We start from the raw sequence: 17,192 nt of genomic DNA, 5'->3' as shown, positions 1-17,192 counted from the left end.
ATAATTTATTTTCTGTCGATGTATATTATTTTCTATTTCTGTGAAAGTGTTTTGTAATTGTAAATGCTATAAAGAAACCGTTTGATTTAACTATGCGAAATAATGTGGATTTGTTTTCTTACGAGTTTGTAATTGCCTTGACATCGTTGCGCATTTTAAAAAATTTATCAGAATCAAATAAAGACTCTTTCCAAAACTTATCGAATGTAGCTAGTTTCAGGGGAGTGAAAAGCAACTTAATAAATTTATATACAGGGTCTTTTTTTTTGCTCGGAAAAGTGTTTTTTTTTCAAAAACTATTTATAGTACCGATTTCAAATTTGGAAGGTCAATTCTCTATACCGGGGGACATCAGTTTGAGAAATTTGAGCGTTTTCGGTAATGTTTTTCACCAATTTTGAAAAATTATTTTTTGACCACTAGGTGCCAGATAAAAAATTTCTATTATAAAGTTGTAGGCCGTCATCGAAAACCCTTAAAAATTGTTCACTCGACGAAAAACAATTTATTTATCAGTGAAAATTCGAGCTTGAAAAATTTACAAGTTGGTGAAGCCAAATTACGATTGTTTGAAACGATAATTTAAACCGAATTACCTAATCCAGTTGAAACTTTGGTTAAAAAAACGACCGGATTTAAAAAAACACGAGGCTATAGGTCAATCCTAAACATGCATTGGGTATTTAAAGGAAAACTTTGGGAGATTATTATCAGTGTTTGATAATATTTCGAACAATGCCTCGTTATTCAGTAGCTGAGCGTACCGAGATAGTTGCCATTTACTATGGAGAAGCAGCGCAAAACCTTAGAAGAGTGACTGAAATCTTCGCAGAAAGACATCCAAATGGAGCACCATCTGTAAATACAGTAAGACGAGCAATTCACGATTTCAATCAATTTGGTAACTTGCAACCTAGGTTTCGCGGATTGGGTCAACCGGATTTAGACTTCGAGAACAATGTACTCGCGTACTTTGTGGCATATCCTCGTCACAGTTGCGCTAACGCCGCTGCTGATTTGGGTTGTTCTGCAAATCGTGTGTGGAAAATTCTTCGTAAGAATCGCTATCACCCATACAGAGCTACGCTCCACCAAGGACTAATTGACGGAGACCATCAAAGACGTTATGAATTTAGCAACTGGTTACTAAATGCTGTCCAAGAAGATAGACAATTTTTGCGCCATGTTTTGTTCTCCGACGAAGCGTCATTTTCTAGAGATGGGCCCTTTAATCATCAAAACAGCCATCTTTGGTCTGACATCAACCCACATTGGGGTTTTGAATATCATCACCAGGTTCAATTTGAACGGGTCAATGTTTGGGTTGGACTTGTTGGAAACCGTTTGATTGGTCCCTTTTTCCTGCCGACGAACCTCAACGGCCAAAGGTATTTACATTTTCTACAGAACGAACTGAGTGACGCAATCGACGACCTTCCATTGGCTGAAAGACGTCAGTTGTGGTTTCAGCAAGATGGCGCCCCTCCGCATTTTTCCCGGCAAGTAACTGAGCACCTCAACAACGAGTTTCCTGAAAGGTGGATAGGGAGAAATGGTCCAGTGCATTGGCCAGCAAGGTCACCTGACCTAACACCGCTGGATTATTTTCTCTGGGGATTCGTTAAAGCAAAGGTATACGCCACGCCCATTGAAACTAGGGAGGAACTCATTAGACGAATAATCAGTGCTTGCCGAGACGTCACACCAGAAATGGTAGAGAAAGCGTTTGAGAACTTAATTGTCCGCGCACAAACCTGTGTTGCAGCCAATGGTGATATTATTGAAAATGTTTTGTAAAAATTTATGTGAATAAAATATCTGCATTTAAAAACCAAACGTGTACATTTTTTCAAGTGTGAAAACTCTACTACGTTTGTATTAGACTTGTTCCCTTTTCAATTATCGTTTCAAACAATCGTAATTTGGCTTCACCAACTTGTAAATTTTTCAAGCTCGAATTTTCACTGATAAATAAGTTGTTTTTCGTCGAGTGAACAATTTTTAAGGGTTTTCGATGACGGCCTACAACTTTATAATAGAATTTTTTTATCTCGCACCTTGTGGTCGCAAAATAATTTTTCAAAATTGGTGAAAAACATTACCGAAAACGCTCAAATTTATCAAACTGATGTCCCCCGGTATAGAGAATTGACCTTCCAAATTTGAAATCGGTACTATAAATAGTTTTTGAAAAAAAACACTTTTCCGAGCAAAAAAAAAGACCCTGTATATCAAGCCCAAAAAAGTTTATTATTGAGAAAGTAAGGATGTGTCTAAGTGAAATGACTGAAGCTATTCGACTGGTTTTTAAGATTTTATAGACCAGAACTAAGGTATTTTTCTATCTGTAAAACAATTTCGCACTTAACAGCACGAAAGTTTACTTATGTTAGCATTGTATTGGAAATTTAAATTCGAGAAAAATATCACCTCATAATGTTTTCAACAGAAAATGAATGATTAAATATAATATACTTTCAAGTTCCTAGAACGTTGGTTTAGAAAACGGATACATAGTTCCACAATTAGGTAAGCAATCATGCTTTTATAATTGACTCCCTAATTCTTTTCGTGACCCTTTATGATTTTAATAGGTTTTTGGCAATTAATTTATTTTCAAATGTTTGGTCAAATTAGTGGTCAGAGATTTGTTTCAGAGCACGGAATGCATTCAGTACAATTAAAACAAAAATAAACCATGATTTTCAAATATGTTTTTAATCTATAGCCTTTTCTAAGTAGCGTTACACAGACATATTTTTACTGATAAGTTAGATTTTGTAAGAAACTGGGATTAAAAATATGTATTTTAATTTGATGAAATTACCATTTCTTTCAGCGTTTCAAAATACGTAGAAAGCAACTTGAACAGAATGTATTTCATGCGAAATAATTTTAAATATAATTTAGAAGAGTTGACGTACGTATCAACACATGAGGAAAAACCAATAAGCTATTCTTTTCTAACTACAATATTCAGAACTTGGGTTTACGGAATCGTGATATCTGCATTGGTGTTGTGCACAGAGCTTTGTTACTTTTCATTTCAATATTAATACAAAAGGAAAATTGAAACCGACCACATTTAAAAGTAAGACATCACAAAATGATTTTCGATAACCTAGACTAAATATTTTTAGTAAAACTAGTAGATCTATTTATGGAGTTTTATTAGCAAGGATATATTTATTTATTTTAAAAAAGAATGACTATGTTGAAGAAAATTTAACCGTTGCTCCCAATCCACTTCCAGCTCAAAGCGTAAACTCCTTCTCTGTCAAAAAAATCGATAAGCCCTGTTTCTCATTGCTTTCTTAAAACTGACGTCTTTCGACGCAATTGAAATCGAATTTTGTTGCCAGTGGATCGCCCCAACAGAGTCATTCTACTGTACGACTGTACACACGAAAGAAAATTTGCCTGATTTTAGCTAGCCAGTGCGGCCGGCAAACGTAAAATTAAGTCCGATAACGTTAAAAAAAATTATTGGATAGTTGAGGATTCAGCGGACCTAAAACTTCGGTTATATCAGTAAATATTAAAATTAAGTATAGTTTTCAAGGTTTTATATTTTCGCCAATAAATCTATATACAGTTCCATAATATAAGTCCGATTTTCATGAAAGTTATATTTTTTAACAGCACTGCTGTGGTTTACATATAACCTAGAGTGGAAAATACGTTCCTTAATTTTAATTCTAAGTAAGGTTTTTTGGGCAGCGTATACGGACCCCCGCAATTTCCAACATTGTAAATCCATCTATATTATAAAAACCACTTCGTCGTCGTCGTCGTCGTTCGAGCTTTTGGTTAGTCAGTAAGGAAGGCGAAGGCGGGCCGGCGAGGAAAAAGCGACCCGCGGAATAAAGGGAAACCGAGACTGACTTTGGCTTCGTTACTGAGGTGGTTCGGCTATCTATTTTCTCAAAATCGGTCGTCCCTGAGAGTTGGGCCGTGTTTGTCCCAACACGCAATACACCCGAAATTTTCTCTCTGTTTCCGCCGCGAATTTCGGAGGGGGGGGGGGTCGTATGGGGTAGGTTCAGAAGGCCTGTGAGTTTCGGAAACGGGGAGGGGGTGGGGTTTCGGGGTAATTATCACATGGGCAAAAGGGGGAGGAAGGGCCTTACTGGGGTGGTTCTACTATGGGGAAAAGGGTACCACGGGAATTATCACATGGGCAAAAGGGGGAGGAAGGGCCTTACTGGGGTGGTTCTACTATGGGGAAAAGGGTACCACGGTAATTATCACATGGGCAAAAGGGGGAGGAAGGGCCTTACTGGGGTGGTTCTACTATGGGGAAAAGGGTACCACGGGAATTATCACATGGGCAAAAGGGGGAGGAAGGGCCTTACTGGGGTGGTTCTACTATGGGGAAAAGGGTACCACGGTAATTATCACATGGGCAAAAGGGGGAGGAAGGGCCTTACTGGGGTGGTTCTACTATGGGGAAAAGGGTACCACGGGAATTATCACATGGGCAAAAGGGGGAGGAAAGGCCTTACTGGGGTGGTTCTACTATGGGGAAAAGGGTACCACGGTAATTATCACATGGGAAAAAGGGGGAGGTGGGTACCACGGTAATTATAACATGAGAAAAACGGGGAGTACCCCGGTAATTATCACATGGGGAAAAAGGGGAGGTAGGGTATTTCTGGGGTGGTTCTACTTTGGGGAAAAGGTTGCCACGGAAATTCTCGCATGGGAAAAAAGGGTTGGGGAGCGTACTGGGGTGGAGTGCCTCGAAACACACAACTAGCTGGGCGGGCTTCTCGGTTAGTGTGTTTATAGAGGTCTGCGCGCCGGTTTCCCTTTGGAGTTTTTCAAGGCCGTTCAGAGTGGGCCGCGCTTGCAACGTATGACCAGCAGTACAATTAAGTATGACACTGATCAACCAAGTCTTCGGCGTATGCCCAGAAGTAAGAAGTGTGACACTCAACGTAACAAATAATTGTGAAACTGTTCGAACTAGTCTTTGTCGTATAACCAGAAGAAATAAGTGTGACACTCAACGGCTGACTAGTAGTAACAAATAAGTGTGATCGGAAGTAAAAAATAAGAGTGACACTGATCGAAGGAATCTTCGATGCTTTCAAAGTATGACTACAAGTAGTAAATAAGTGTAAATATGTAAATATGTGTAACCGTGGATATAATTTGGATGTGATACCGGCGTTTCAGGCTGCTGTGAATAGCTCAAACAATCTTAACACATTGTTTGTATTCTGACCGTCGTACATTCTTAAAAACGTTGAGTTAAATATTTTGGGTTGTTTTAATTTCAACCCAAAAATAGTCCAAGTGACTAGTTTTGGGTTATTGTTTTTTTTTTAATTTGTTCTGGGTCGAATAACTGGGTCAAAGGGACTAACCTTGAATGTGGTTGATGTTTTAAACCCATTCTGGGTTACATTCTCTTTCAACCCAAAACTGGGTTATAAAATTCGCGAGAAAATTAATTATGACGTCATAAAGTTGCTTAAATTCCGTCAATGGCGAATTTTTGGCGCAAAAGCAGCGGCGGCAGTCCGACAGTCCGAGTGATGATTATAATATTTTCAATTATAGGGTAAGGATTGTTATTTTAATAAGAATATTGTACAGCAGCTTTATTATAAATATTTAGGGTAAAAGTCCAATCTTATTCGCCGTTTCAGTACAGTATAAACTATCCTAACTTGTAAGGATAGTTAAGCTTGAATGGTTCTTTATTCAAAGGGTTATTTGACAAGCCACAAGTATAGTATTTTATCTAGTTTAGGCTAAGTTATATTGGTTGAATCCTGAATAACAAAAACGTTATAATACAAATAAATCGACCTATGCATAATTACACAAGCAGATCGTGTTTTAGTAAACTATTCAATTTAGCCAGTACGCCTAGATTGTGGAATTAGATACATGTTATTGTGAACAGAATCAAAAAGATAATACACAATAACCAAATTAACAAAAATCATAAATGAAATATATTTTCCACACTTCTTAAAAAATTAAAGTTTTGTAGATGTGAATACCAATGGTTTTCAAAACAGAAGTACACTATAGGTTTTTATTCTCCTTTCCTTGCGAATTCAACGGGTGTTACGAGACATATATGGAAGTTTCCCATAATAACACTTTTATATTTTTTACCTCTCCGAGGGGACAAAGTGATTGTTATACCCCTCCAGGGTACAAAGTACCCTCGGAGAGGTAAAAAGCGAACGGCCGTTATAATAACCTCTGTAGATATTTCTTTCATTAAAATTTGCTTCGTATTATATTCAACTGATAAACTTGTACTGTAAAAAGGGTGTAATTCAATTGTGCATTGTTATAGTACGTCCAACTCACTGCTGTAACTACTTAACTTATGATATTCTTAATAAATTAAAATTGGTCGTTTCGTCTCAATTATTTTAATTATTATTAAAATTTTCTATCGGGCGGGATAGAACTGGGATAACATTTTTTAACAAATAAAAATATATCTCCGCAATTTAGAGTTAAGGGTTATCTCGAGAAATTAATACCACTAGGGACAATTCTGGCTTGCCAACTTGTTTTTTAAATAACATCAATATCATACCTATATTTCTGACCTAATTCAAACTGGTGTTTTCTATTTTTAGTATATTTAGTCAAATCTACTCTTAAAAATAGGGTTTTTGAGTTATATTTTTTCAGATGTTTTTGATAATTCCTGTTTGCTAGTCTTACCTCACATAGTTCCGGCGATAAATTAAAAAAATAGGAAAAAAATATTTCAAGCTGTCACTTGATAAAGTGCGAGAGTCTTTCATTATTTATGTTCAAGTAAGTAGTTAACTGCTTTAGAAAATACAATATAAGGTGCTAATCTGAAATTAATATTAAATTTCAGGATGATACAATTGTGAGCGAGTTTGTTAAGTCAAAAAATATTGCAAGCCCTCACGTGTTGAGTATTGGTGACAAGCATAAACCAACCAAGTGTTACATTGTTGTTGAGTCTATTTCCCCCCCTCGAAGTACCCTTTTGAAAGCAGTGGATACTTGCTTTAAAATGTTTTATGTGCTATGTCGTGGAATTTGGGAAGTGATCGGTGATAATAAGTTTTACTGCACAGTTTAGATAGTAATTGGCTGAAAAGTTTTGTTACGTACTAGTACTTTTAAGTTCTAATTTTATCTTTAAAAATATGCCAAAGAGAAATAAAGTTTTAAAAGTGCAATAATGCCATAAGTAAACTACTTAACATTTTAAAAATAAAAATATTTTCCCAAGTGATTTAGGTTGGTATTTATTATTGATTATATTAACAAAGGATAAATGGATCAGGTTATATGTGCTTAGGCTAGAAAAGATTGTTTTACAGGTCAAACACAAATAGTTTTGGTTCTTTTACTAAGAATAAAAAAAATTCAGATCGAGTATTATGTCCGTGTTAGAGGTTGGAAACCAACTATCTTTGGGTTTCGTGGCAACTCAAACATGGATTTCTTGGAAATTTTGTTTTGCAAGGCAACCAAATTCGAGCTGTTATTGTTTGGGATACTCACCCAGTTATCGGTTTAAATTTAATAAGATCCCAAATTGGTTGGTTTGGATTTAAAAAGGGCCCAAATGGGGATGTTTAGGTTCAAACATTTAAGGCTTGTTTGGGTTTAAATAGAGTCCAATTTGGGTTAATATTCTAACCTAAGTTCTTTTGGTTAAAAAAGAGCCCAAATGGGTTGTTTGGGTTAAAAGGAGCCCAAGTTGGGTTATTGTTGTTACCTAAAATGAGTTGTTTGACTTAAAAAAAGAGCCCAAATGGGGTAATTGTTGTAACCAAAAATTGGTTCTTTGGGTTAAAAACGAGCCTAAGTAGGGTTATTATTGTAACCCGAAATGGGATGTTAGGGATAAAACAAACTCAAATTGTGTCATTATTGTAACCCAAATTGGGCTATTATTGTAACCCAAATTGGGTTTTTTGGATTTTAACACAGTTTTGGATTGTTATTGTAACCCAAATGGGTTGTTATCTCGGTTGTTATAGTAACACAAATTGGGTTGTTTCGGTTATTAACACAGTTTTGGGTTACAAATAATAAAGAAATTTGGGTTATTCTGCAACACAACTTTGGGTCAATTCATAGTAACGCAACTTTGGGTTGGACGTTTTAACCATTTCTGGTTTAAAATTAAAATAGCCCAAAAAGGGGTTGGGTAAATTCTACCCAGCGTTGGGTTACAAAAATAACCCATTTTGGGTCGATTTTGACCCAACTGTTTTAAGAGTGTACGTCTTGTGGGATAGCGTCACCACGAGATGGTTCACAAACACACGAATTTGAATTCAATTTAAAGGAGTTGCCGCATATTTTTCGTTATAAGAGGATTTTATTATATCCAAATATTTGAGATTTTTTTGGCACTCGTAAAACAAATGGTTTCTGTAAAATACGGGAGGTCATATTTCTACGTCTATAGTAATTGAAGATAGAGAGAGCGCGCTCAACTCTTTAAAATTTTTAGGGTTTTTTTATTCTATGGAAATACCTATCGTAAAATAAATTTTTATTTCAATAGATATATCTATAAAATAAAATGAATAAAAATAAAACATATAATATGTTCTTCGCATGGGCGATTTGCACGCAAAGCAGAAAAATTTAAACAACAAGGCCCCTTTACTTTATAAAAGTAACGTTTAATGTTCACTCAAAACATAAGCTTATTGTTTTCCTTAAACCATTTTGCTCGACGTTTGAGTGTTTTATTAACTCCGGCCACGGCCAACTTCGATCACGCGTACCGCGCTTTAGCGGCCCCGTCAATCGCCTGAATTTACAGTGTATATATTTTATCACCAGGGTTTCGCTACGACCAAAATTTAACGTTAGTCAGATAGGAAAAATCCACAAAAAACAATTATTTTTAAATAAATTTTAAAAAACATTGAATTAAACCAAATGTAGGTTAATATTTAACTAATAGTATAATATTTTTTAATGATTCTAATTTATTAACGGTGTTTATAAATTATAAAAGAGTTAAACAGAAACCAAGAACAACCTCTAAATGCTGCCAGGAACATAGTGTTATTGTTTAATACTTGAAACAAATGTAAATAAATAAATAAAATAAAAAGTGAAAAGAAGATTCACTGTAACTTCAGGGTAAATATATTATTTTAACACTTTTTATTAAATAATATTATGTTAAAATATATTATAAACGCAATAAATAATAATTTTAGGTTTCAACAAGTTTTAAGCTTTCGTCTTTTTAAACCTAGAATAATATTGTATATTTAGTTAAGGGCCGGTTTGTAATTTTATCTGACTGAAATTGTTTTCCATAATAAAGGTACAAACCTGAACAGAAATCATCCTCCTTGAAATGCAGGCTGAATACCATCAATCTTTTACCTATTTAGTTCCAAAGATGTACTTAAGCATCTTTTATCTTCAATTTAAGATTCTTACTCTTAAACTAATTAGATTTACAGAAAATACTACGTAAGAACGGTTATAAACTCGTGAATTGGCTATATATATATACTATTAATAAAGATTCGTTATTATTAAAGATTTATAAATTTTAAGAGAGACATTATTTACGCCCCAAAACGCTCTAAACACCTCTACAGCTAGTGCTCGGAATTGTTTATTCATTATTCACAAATTTTCCGATTTTTTTAACAAACGTTGGTAAAAAAGATATCATTTTGACTTATTTAATTATGTTTTTTACGCAACCAAGCATTTATTTGGAAAAAAGTGGCATTTATTTAAATAATTGTTTGTTTTATTTAAATAATAGGCTTATTCACTCGCGATTATTCAAACTTTTTATCATTTTTATTCAACTATTGGTTATTTAAATAAATATTATTTAAATAACGCCGGGCTTATTTTATTCATGGATAAAAATTAATCGAAATCCGAGCACTATCTACAGCCTTCAAAACTATGTATTCTAATATGGCGCCTTCGCGTAAAAAAACGCGTCTCTTTTTCTTCATTTAATACTTATAAGGTAATATTTTTTTAATTATGAATTATACATAAATATATAGCGAAAAGATAGTTTAACTTACTATACCTGGTTTTTTCTAAATAGGAAAGTGGAAAACCGAAGAAAAAAATTTTCCCGCGATTTCGCTTGTATTCCCCGCTTTTGGTGATAGTAGGTTTTTGGTCGTATGAAGCGCCCCTATCGGGATTATTCATACACGCAAATTATTATAAGACGCGCGATCGAAGTTGCCCTTGCTCTGGCCGATTGTCCAGAGTTATTTATGGGCCGAACATGCTTTCCTGTGGGAATCGACAGTACACTGGAAGGCAGGAAAAAATATACCTTTTTGTTCACTTTTTGAAAAAAGATAAATATTTTGAAGGTTTTTCATGCCCGAGATTCAGCATTAGGGAGGCTAGCGGCATTATTCTTATTGTCAATAATAATTGATTAACACTTTAAAATTGCAATACTTTATAAGGTTTACTCGGCAGTAAATAAGAGTATACCAATGGCTTTCCTTCATAGACTCATTTCTGACATAAGTCTGCTTTCATTGGCTGGGAAGTTCCTGAGCTAGCAACCCTGTTACAAAAATACAAAATAAAATGGCGGACCACGATGTCGCCTTAAACTAGTGTTAAAACTTTTCGGTTTTTAAAACGTATTATGTATAAATAAATTTGGTTGAGATGTATTTATTTAATTATTATTTGAAATTCGCGCAACTAAAATTGTAGAATATTACGCCATTAGATGGCCTCTTAGGATGTAGTAGGATATACATTATTTCAGCTGAGGTGCCTTGGAATTTGTTGAAAAGTAGAAACTCTGAGTCTCTAACTAACTTGCTATTGAATTATAAAGAGTTCCAAATTTAGAATATATAACTGTGACTATAAGTGAAGTTAAGTGTTAAGGTATTTTGGGAAAATAATTCTGTTGAATTTGCAGTTGAAAAGCCAATCCTTTTCTTCAGTTTTAATATATTTTAAACTGGAAATGAAGGAATGGTTAAAATTATAGTGGGCACTTATCAATTTGACCCCATTTTTGTTAACAGTGTGAGGTCTCTGTAGTTTGTTTCTAATTTCAGTAGAAAGATCAACGAGCCGAGTCATATTCTTCAGTTAAAATTGATTTTATAGTATAAATGAAGTTATATATAGTGAACGAGAGATACTAATGGATAGTACCATTGCTGAGGAAGCAAAGTACATGTACACTGTAGCCCACAAAATGCTTTATTTTTTTTCCAAAAAATTCCACTCGTTCTTTAATTAACTAATTTAGAGACTGAAAAAAATACTTGATTAAATTGTGTTTTTTCCAACTGGAAATGTAACTGAATTCTTTAAATTGGTTTTTAAAGACAATACCGAATCTGGTAAATTTTAGTTGGAAAATGCAGGAATCAAGTATTGAAGTTAATGATTTGGCTGTGCAAAGTGAAATGTACTAAATTAAAAGAATTTTGATAACTACACATTTGGAAAGGCACGAATCAAGAATTATTATTGTGAAATTTATGATATCTCTGTATCTCCTACCTTTAATTGATAAAATTTTAAGAATTGTTATGAAATTGAAACTCAAATCTTCAACATTTTTAATATTGCTTCTTTACATTTTGGCCTAAATCAAAGTGTAGGATCTGTCATTAACAAAACTAACGGAAGGTTGGGAGGGTACATAAATAAAACCATTATGTGGCTGAAATTATAAGCCTAAAAAGTGAAAAGTTATAAAACTTCTAAAAAAACTGGTATGACCTCCGAGTGACCGGAAATGACAATTACATAAATTGTTTACTCAAAGTGACCTACAAATAACGATATTAAGTTATTGATTATTGGATCTTGTAACTGAATGATTACTTATGGCTTATATTTACAATAATAATTTCTACGATAAATATGGGGGGGGGTGAGTTGGTACCTAGAAAGTTACAGATATTTCTTTAGATTTTAAGAGATATTTTTAGCAATTACTTTCAAAAGCCAAATATATTTTATTACATTAGTAGTAGGGGAGTGTATGTTTGAGCATTTGGGGAGCCAGGGGGAGCTGGGTGAGCCCGGGTTAGCCAAGGGGAGCTAGGGTGGGGGAGCCGAAGGAGCCAAGTGGAGCTAGGGGGAGATTTTTTTCAAAGGATAATCAAAAGTTCGTGTACCTACCCTGGAGCGAGGGGGAGATTTTTTCAAAGGAGAATCAAAAGTTCGTGTACCTACCCTAGAGTGATATTTGAAATTTCCGTGGGGATTCAAATGTTTGCTTACTTATCCCAGGGTACTTAGAGGACAGAGAACTGAACCACATGTACATTTTCTAACCCTATTTCATATATTATTTGTTTAACGGTACTTAGAGGACAGATAACTAAACAACATAGTCTAGGGTTATTGAAGATAATAAATATGCATTTATAATAATGGTATGCGTTAATTTCGAAATAAGCTTACTAAATAATAAAATCCAGCTTTCGAACTTAAAAAATTTATTAAAAATTAAGATATTCCATCATGTTACGGACTACTAAATTAATTAACCCCTCCATCAACCCTGCTTCCCTCTCTGGAACATAACCTTCCACATCTCTCAAGTCCCAACGTCTGCGTTCCATCAGGGCCCATAATCGGTCCACGACGCTAAAAATATCATATTGTTATTACACTACATGGAAAGTTGAAATATTATTAAAAACATACTATGTGCCCCGCACATTAGGGGGTGGATGGAGCGTGTCCTCCGCCTCTCTCTGCGCGTCGCTATAGGAATATCCGCTGCGGAAAATACAAAAAATATATACTTTCCCTATACATTATATATATATATTTTAGTCCTACCTGCTACTCAAAATGTCTGTGATTTCAGCTATTATAGCCAACATCAATTCATCGCTCCTATCTCCGGCTACGGATATCATAGGTCCAATCATTTCTATTATGGAATCTATGATACTATTTGTAAATGATAGGTAAATTGTATAAGAGAAACCCAAATGACAAAAACAAAAAAAAAACAAAAAAAAACATACGTTATTGCGTTGGCATTATTGCTTGGATACGGCATTTGGGGAGGTACGGGCGGTACTACTTCAAGTAAAGAGGGACTCGGCGCGTACGGTAACGTATCCGAATCAGAACTAAACACAAAATTAATAACAAGATAAAAATGGATTTTAAGGAAAATAAATTTTACACTTACTCGTATTCGGGCTGCTCAATTCCCACTGCGACATCGATGTCTCTGCTATACTCGCCAGAGCTCTCGGAGTCTGTTCTTGGCCGTTTAACCATCTTGACTTGTGAACTTTCATCACAAATGCACCTCTTATATATATACCAATATATTTATATATTGCACATGATAACACGTCGGCAGTGTTTTGAGTCATGCTAAACTTCCATTCTACGTATTTAGAATTCAGTGTTGGTAGATTTCCATCGACGAGCAGCCTCGTGATAACCGGCAGATAACGCGATGAGTCATGTTTGTATTGTAATCTACAACTTTAGACTTTCGCGATCACCTCCTTCTATGATATTAATGAGTATCCCTATATCATCACTTTTAAGCGACATAATTGGTCGAAACTTTTCATATCAATCTATCAATTCTGATTTGATTGGTTGATACTGTCGAAAGGATAAAAGCGTACCCATATAAAAACGGGTGGTTTAATGGGAATCTGTCTATTCCGCTGAGATTTTTATATCATCGATTTTCTTAAGTATTCACTTAGAGTTATAATTTTAGTAAAATTTTAATAATGTTTAATTGCGATCAATGCTCTTCCAAGTTTTCCGCGAAAAAGAATCTTCTTCGTCACGTTCGCGAAAAACATGACGAAGAAAGGTACTCGTGTCCTGAATGTGGAGCCGCCTTTACCCGCAGGGTAAAATTAAGATCCCATACCGAAAAACATCACCCTGTATCTTCGCCTGCCCAAGAACTATTTTACCAAAGTTCCGGACCGTCCGCTGAGGGGGTCGTTCATCAGATCCGACTCAGCAACCTCCCGAAAGAAATTTCCACACAAGCGACTCTCCCCGCCATACCGACGACTCTCCCCGCCGTACCGACGACTCTCCCCGCCGTACCGACGACTCTCCCCGCCGTACCGACGACTCTCCCCGCCGTACCGACGACTCTCCCCGCCGTACCGACGACTCTCCCCGCCGTACCGACGACTCTCCCCGCCGTACCGACGACTCTCCCCGCCGTACCGACGACTCTCCCCGTCGCTGCTGGGGCCCCGCGATTCGTCGAAATATTTTTTGTGATAATATATATATATATATATATATATTTTTATTCAAATGAAAGCGAAAATAAAATTATTTTAAAAACTTTATTGAAAATCTTTTGTACATGAATTCTTCAATCATACTATCGTTTAAATTTTTATTATTTTTAAACCTCGAAACAATATCATACATTTTAATACCCCTACATCTATTCATAGCGTAATAAACACAATGTCCACCGCAAGTTTTGCTTTTATTACTCTGAAGTTGCTTTGAATTAAAAGTAACAGTTTTACTATTTCTCTCGATGAAATCATTAAATCTAAAATAGTCCGGAGGATTCCCGTAGGAGTCGTAGAATTCGGTATTACGATTTGATGAGCAATATATCACAGTCCAGTGTTCACCGTTCGTATTCGATAATCCGGTATTAACAAAATATAGAGACGGAAATATTTTTACATATTTGGGTAATTTATCAGCCGCGAAAACGCCACGAAATAATTTTTTGGTGTACGGATCTTTTTGTAGGATGCTAGTCAATTGTAACGTGTCCATTAGCTGGTGTAATCAAAGACCACAGTCCTATTTTTATCGATTTCTATGAGGTTTTGATATTCCGCGTAGTACAGTACGGTAACAGTTTTGGGTAAATCTTCCACAAACTTTAATTCTAATCTCACGCTCCCGTTCCTGATCAAGTGAAAGTGCTCCGCCGAGTGGGAGAGATCCGCGGTGAGATCGTATACAAATAGGCAATTTCCTTCGGCGAATTCTTCTCGATTAATTAGATTTCCTTCGTCAATATTAAATTGTCCAGTTTGGAGAAATAAGTTAATGTATGACCTCATACATAAGTCATTTTTGAAGTTTGGAGTTAGGGGTTTATGGGGAATACACGTACCGTCAACGTATAAAGCAATATGGTTTACACCAAAGTTTTGGAAATTAAAAGGGGATTTCGAATAATCGCCCAAATAAGCGCTTTGTTCTATTAATCCAATTACGACTTTCTTAGGAATTTGAGAATTAAATAAATTGTCGCGTGTTGACATTTTTGATCCTATCGGAATAGAGTAGGTGTTGCACTCACTCCTAATAATTGGATACTTCATGGAGCCACGATCCAACGCTTTTGCGTGCGCGAGAATAATTTCCGGAATAATTTTAACTTTTCTGATGTACAACGACGCTGTTTCAAATTTAACTTTATATTTAATGTCGCCTGACGATTGTATGCAAAACTCGTTGGGATTTTTAATAAACCTGAATCGGAGATTAAGCATATTCGGTAGAAAGCGTGATTGTTGACACATATCGATATGAATGGTTCCAATCATATCAATTGTACCTTTTTTCGAAAACGTCATTCTTTTCTGAAAACCCTCGTTGCTTGCCAGCACGTCAAATTTCCCGGCTGTGTCTTTGTAGAAGAGAGAACTAGTCAAAAAGCTTTCTTTAGCCGGTCCTCCGAACGTGAGTAGAGTTTGAATCATGCTTTTGTATGCGTAATTCTGGGCCGATGTGGTGACCGATCTCTCATTCATAATTAAATGAACTTCGCTGAATAAGCTGTGAAGGAACATATTTACGGGACCAACGGTTTCTTTATCGTAGTCGGGATCTGCGCCGCCAGATTTCACTATTCTCACTTGCACGTGGAGGAGTGTTTTGGACAGATCTAAATAAGTCTCGGAGTTTCCGGGGATATCGAAATTAATATTCGAATTTTCGTCCGCGTTAGAAATTGGATTGTATTCCACCCATTCTCCACTGACAATTCCCGTTTGCGTGAGAGGGACCTCGAAAAGGTCCAATTCCGAGTTGGTGCATTTACCAGACTGATGATGAATTAAAGCCATTATTTTGAGAATATATCGGAATGTTTAGTTACGCGTCTCGCTCGCTTCTTAGCTGTGACTGAACTGACGAGTTGTATCTTTCTACGCTTTCTTTTTATACCGTTTCCAGACATTTTTTGTTTCACCATATCCTTTAACTCGGAAAACGTTTCCTTCCCGATAGCGGTACCGTGATTTTTCAATGAACTTCTTATCGGAACTCCACTAGCAACATCGTCCGCGACTCTAGCGCCGGTTTTCAGAAACTTTTTTCCTAAGAAAATAGCGCCCCTTTTTAAAATTGGGACAGCTTTTCGAAAAGCAGATGCCAATATGTTACCGAGCCCGTAACCGCGTTGGGTCGATGAGCCTTGATAAAATGGGAATGAACCGTTCCCGATTTGCGATTGGTAATAGTTGTCATAGTCGATAGTATTATTTGAACCAAACCGAACTTGATTTAAATAATACTTTTCGTAATCGGAATCGCCTTCTCTGAATGCTGTTTTCATGGTGCGCACGGGTCAATTTCTAACTGTGAAATGAAAACACGGTACTCTGGTTTTTCTTTTATAAGGGTGTCCACGTTCGTCTCGGTCTAAAATGTAGAGTAATATGAACCTTTCCTCTTTCGAACTGAACTGGTACACCCATTTCTGACAAAATGTGAATTTCGATGGTTTGAAATCTGTTTGTTGCCACCGGGATGTAATGCGGTTTGATAAAATCTCTATCTACGGTGTCACCGTCTTTACCCTGAACGCTCACAATTCTTAAAAGTGGGGCGTTACAGTCGCCTACAGCACGATTTTCTACAATGTCAGAATATACAAACAAGGAATGAAGTCCAACATCCATATCGACGGTATATTTCGATAGCGTTTCCTTTTTGTTAATAGTGAAATCCTCTCCTGTATTTCTCGTAAATCCCAGTATTGTCGCTAGGATTCCCGACATTTTTAAATAAACCTTATTTTCCAATTTCACGTAAACTTTTCTCAAGTGCTTCACGTATTTAAACGAGACTGGTAACACACGTGACGTTGTGGCGCTTATAACAGCAGCGTGTTTGTTATCAAATTCGAATTGGATTAGATCTAGAAGATCTGTAACGCACCCGTAATAACC

At 36.0% G+C, this 17,192-nt stretch overlaps 1 protein-coding gene across 1 annotated transcript; it reads right to left on the bottom strand.

Annotated features, from left to right (window-relative positions):
- Window positions 1-14,780: 14,780 nt before the first annotated feature.
- LOC149963381 (uncharacterized protein F54H12.2-like) lies at window positions 14,781-16,085 on the bottom strand. The gene has a single exon (XM_090166660.1). The coding sequence runs from the start codon at window positions 16,083-16,085 to the stop codon at window positions 14,781-14,783; it is 1,305 nt and encodes a 434-aa protein (XP_090022786.1).
- Between the last annotated feature and the right edge of the window lie 1,107 nt (window positions 16,086-17,192).

This window comes from Leiobunum rupestre, chromosome 1 (assembly GCF_980474605.1).
Source record: "Leiobunum rupestre chromosome 1, qqLeiRupe1.1.hap1, whole genome shotgun sequence".
In the NCBI taxonomy this organism is placed as follows: Eukaryota; Metazoa; Arthropoda; class Arachnida; order Opiliones; family Sclerosomatidae; genus Leiobunum; species Leiobunum rupestre.
The sequence above is the reverse complement of the archived record's forward strand: the minus strand, read 5'-3'. Positions and strand labels throughout refer to the sequence as shown.

Excerpts from the sequence above, each read along its gene's own strand:
- LOC149963381 (XM_090166660.1), bottom strand. The coding sequence starts at position 16,085 with ATGGCTTTAATTCATCATCAGTCTGGTAAATGCACCAACTCGGAATTG.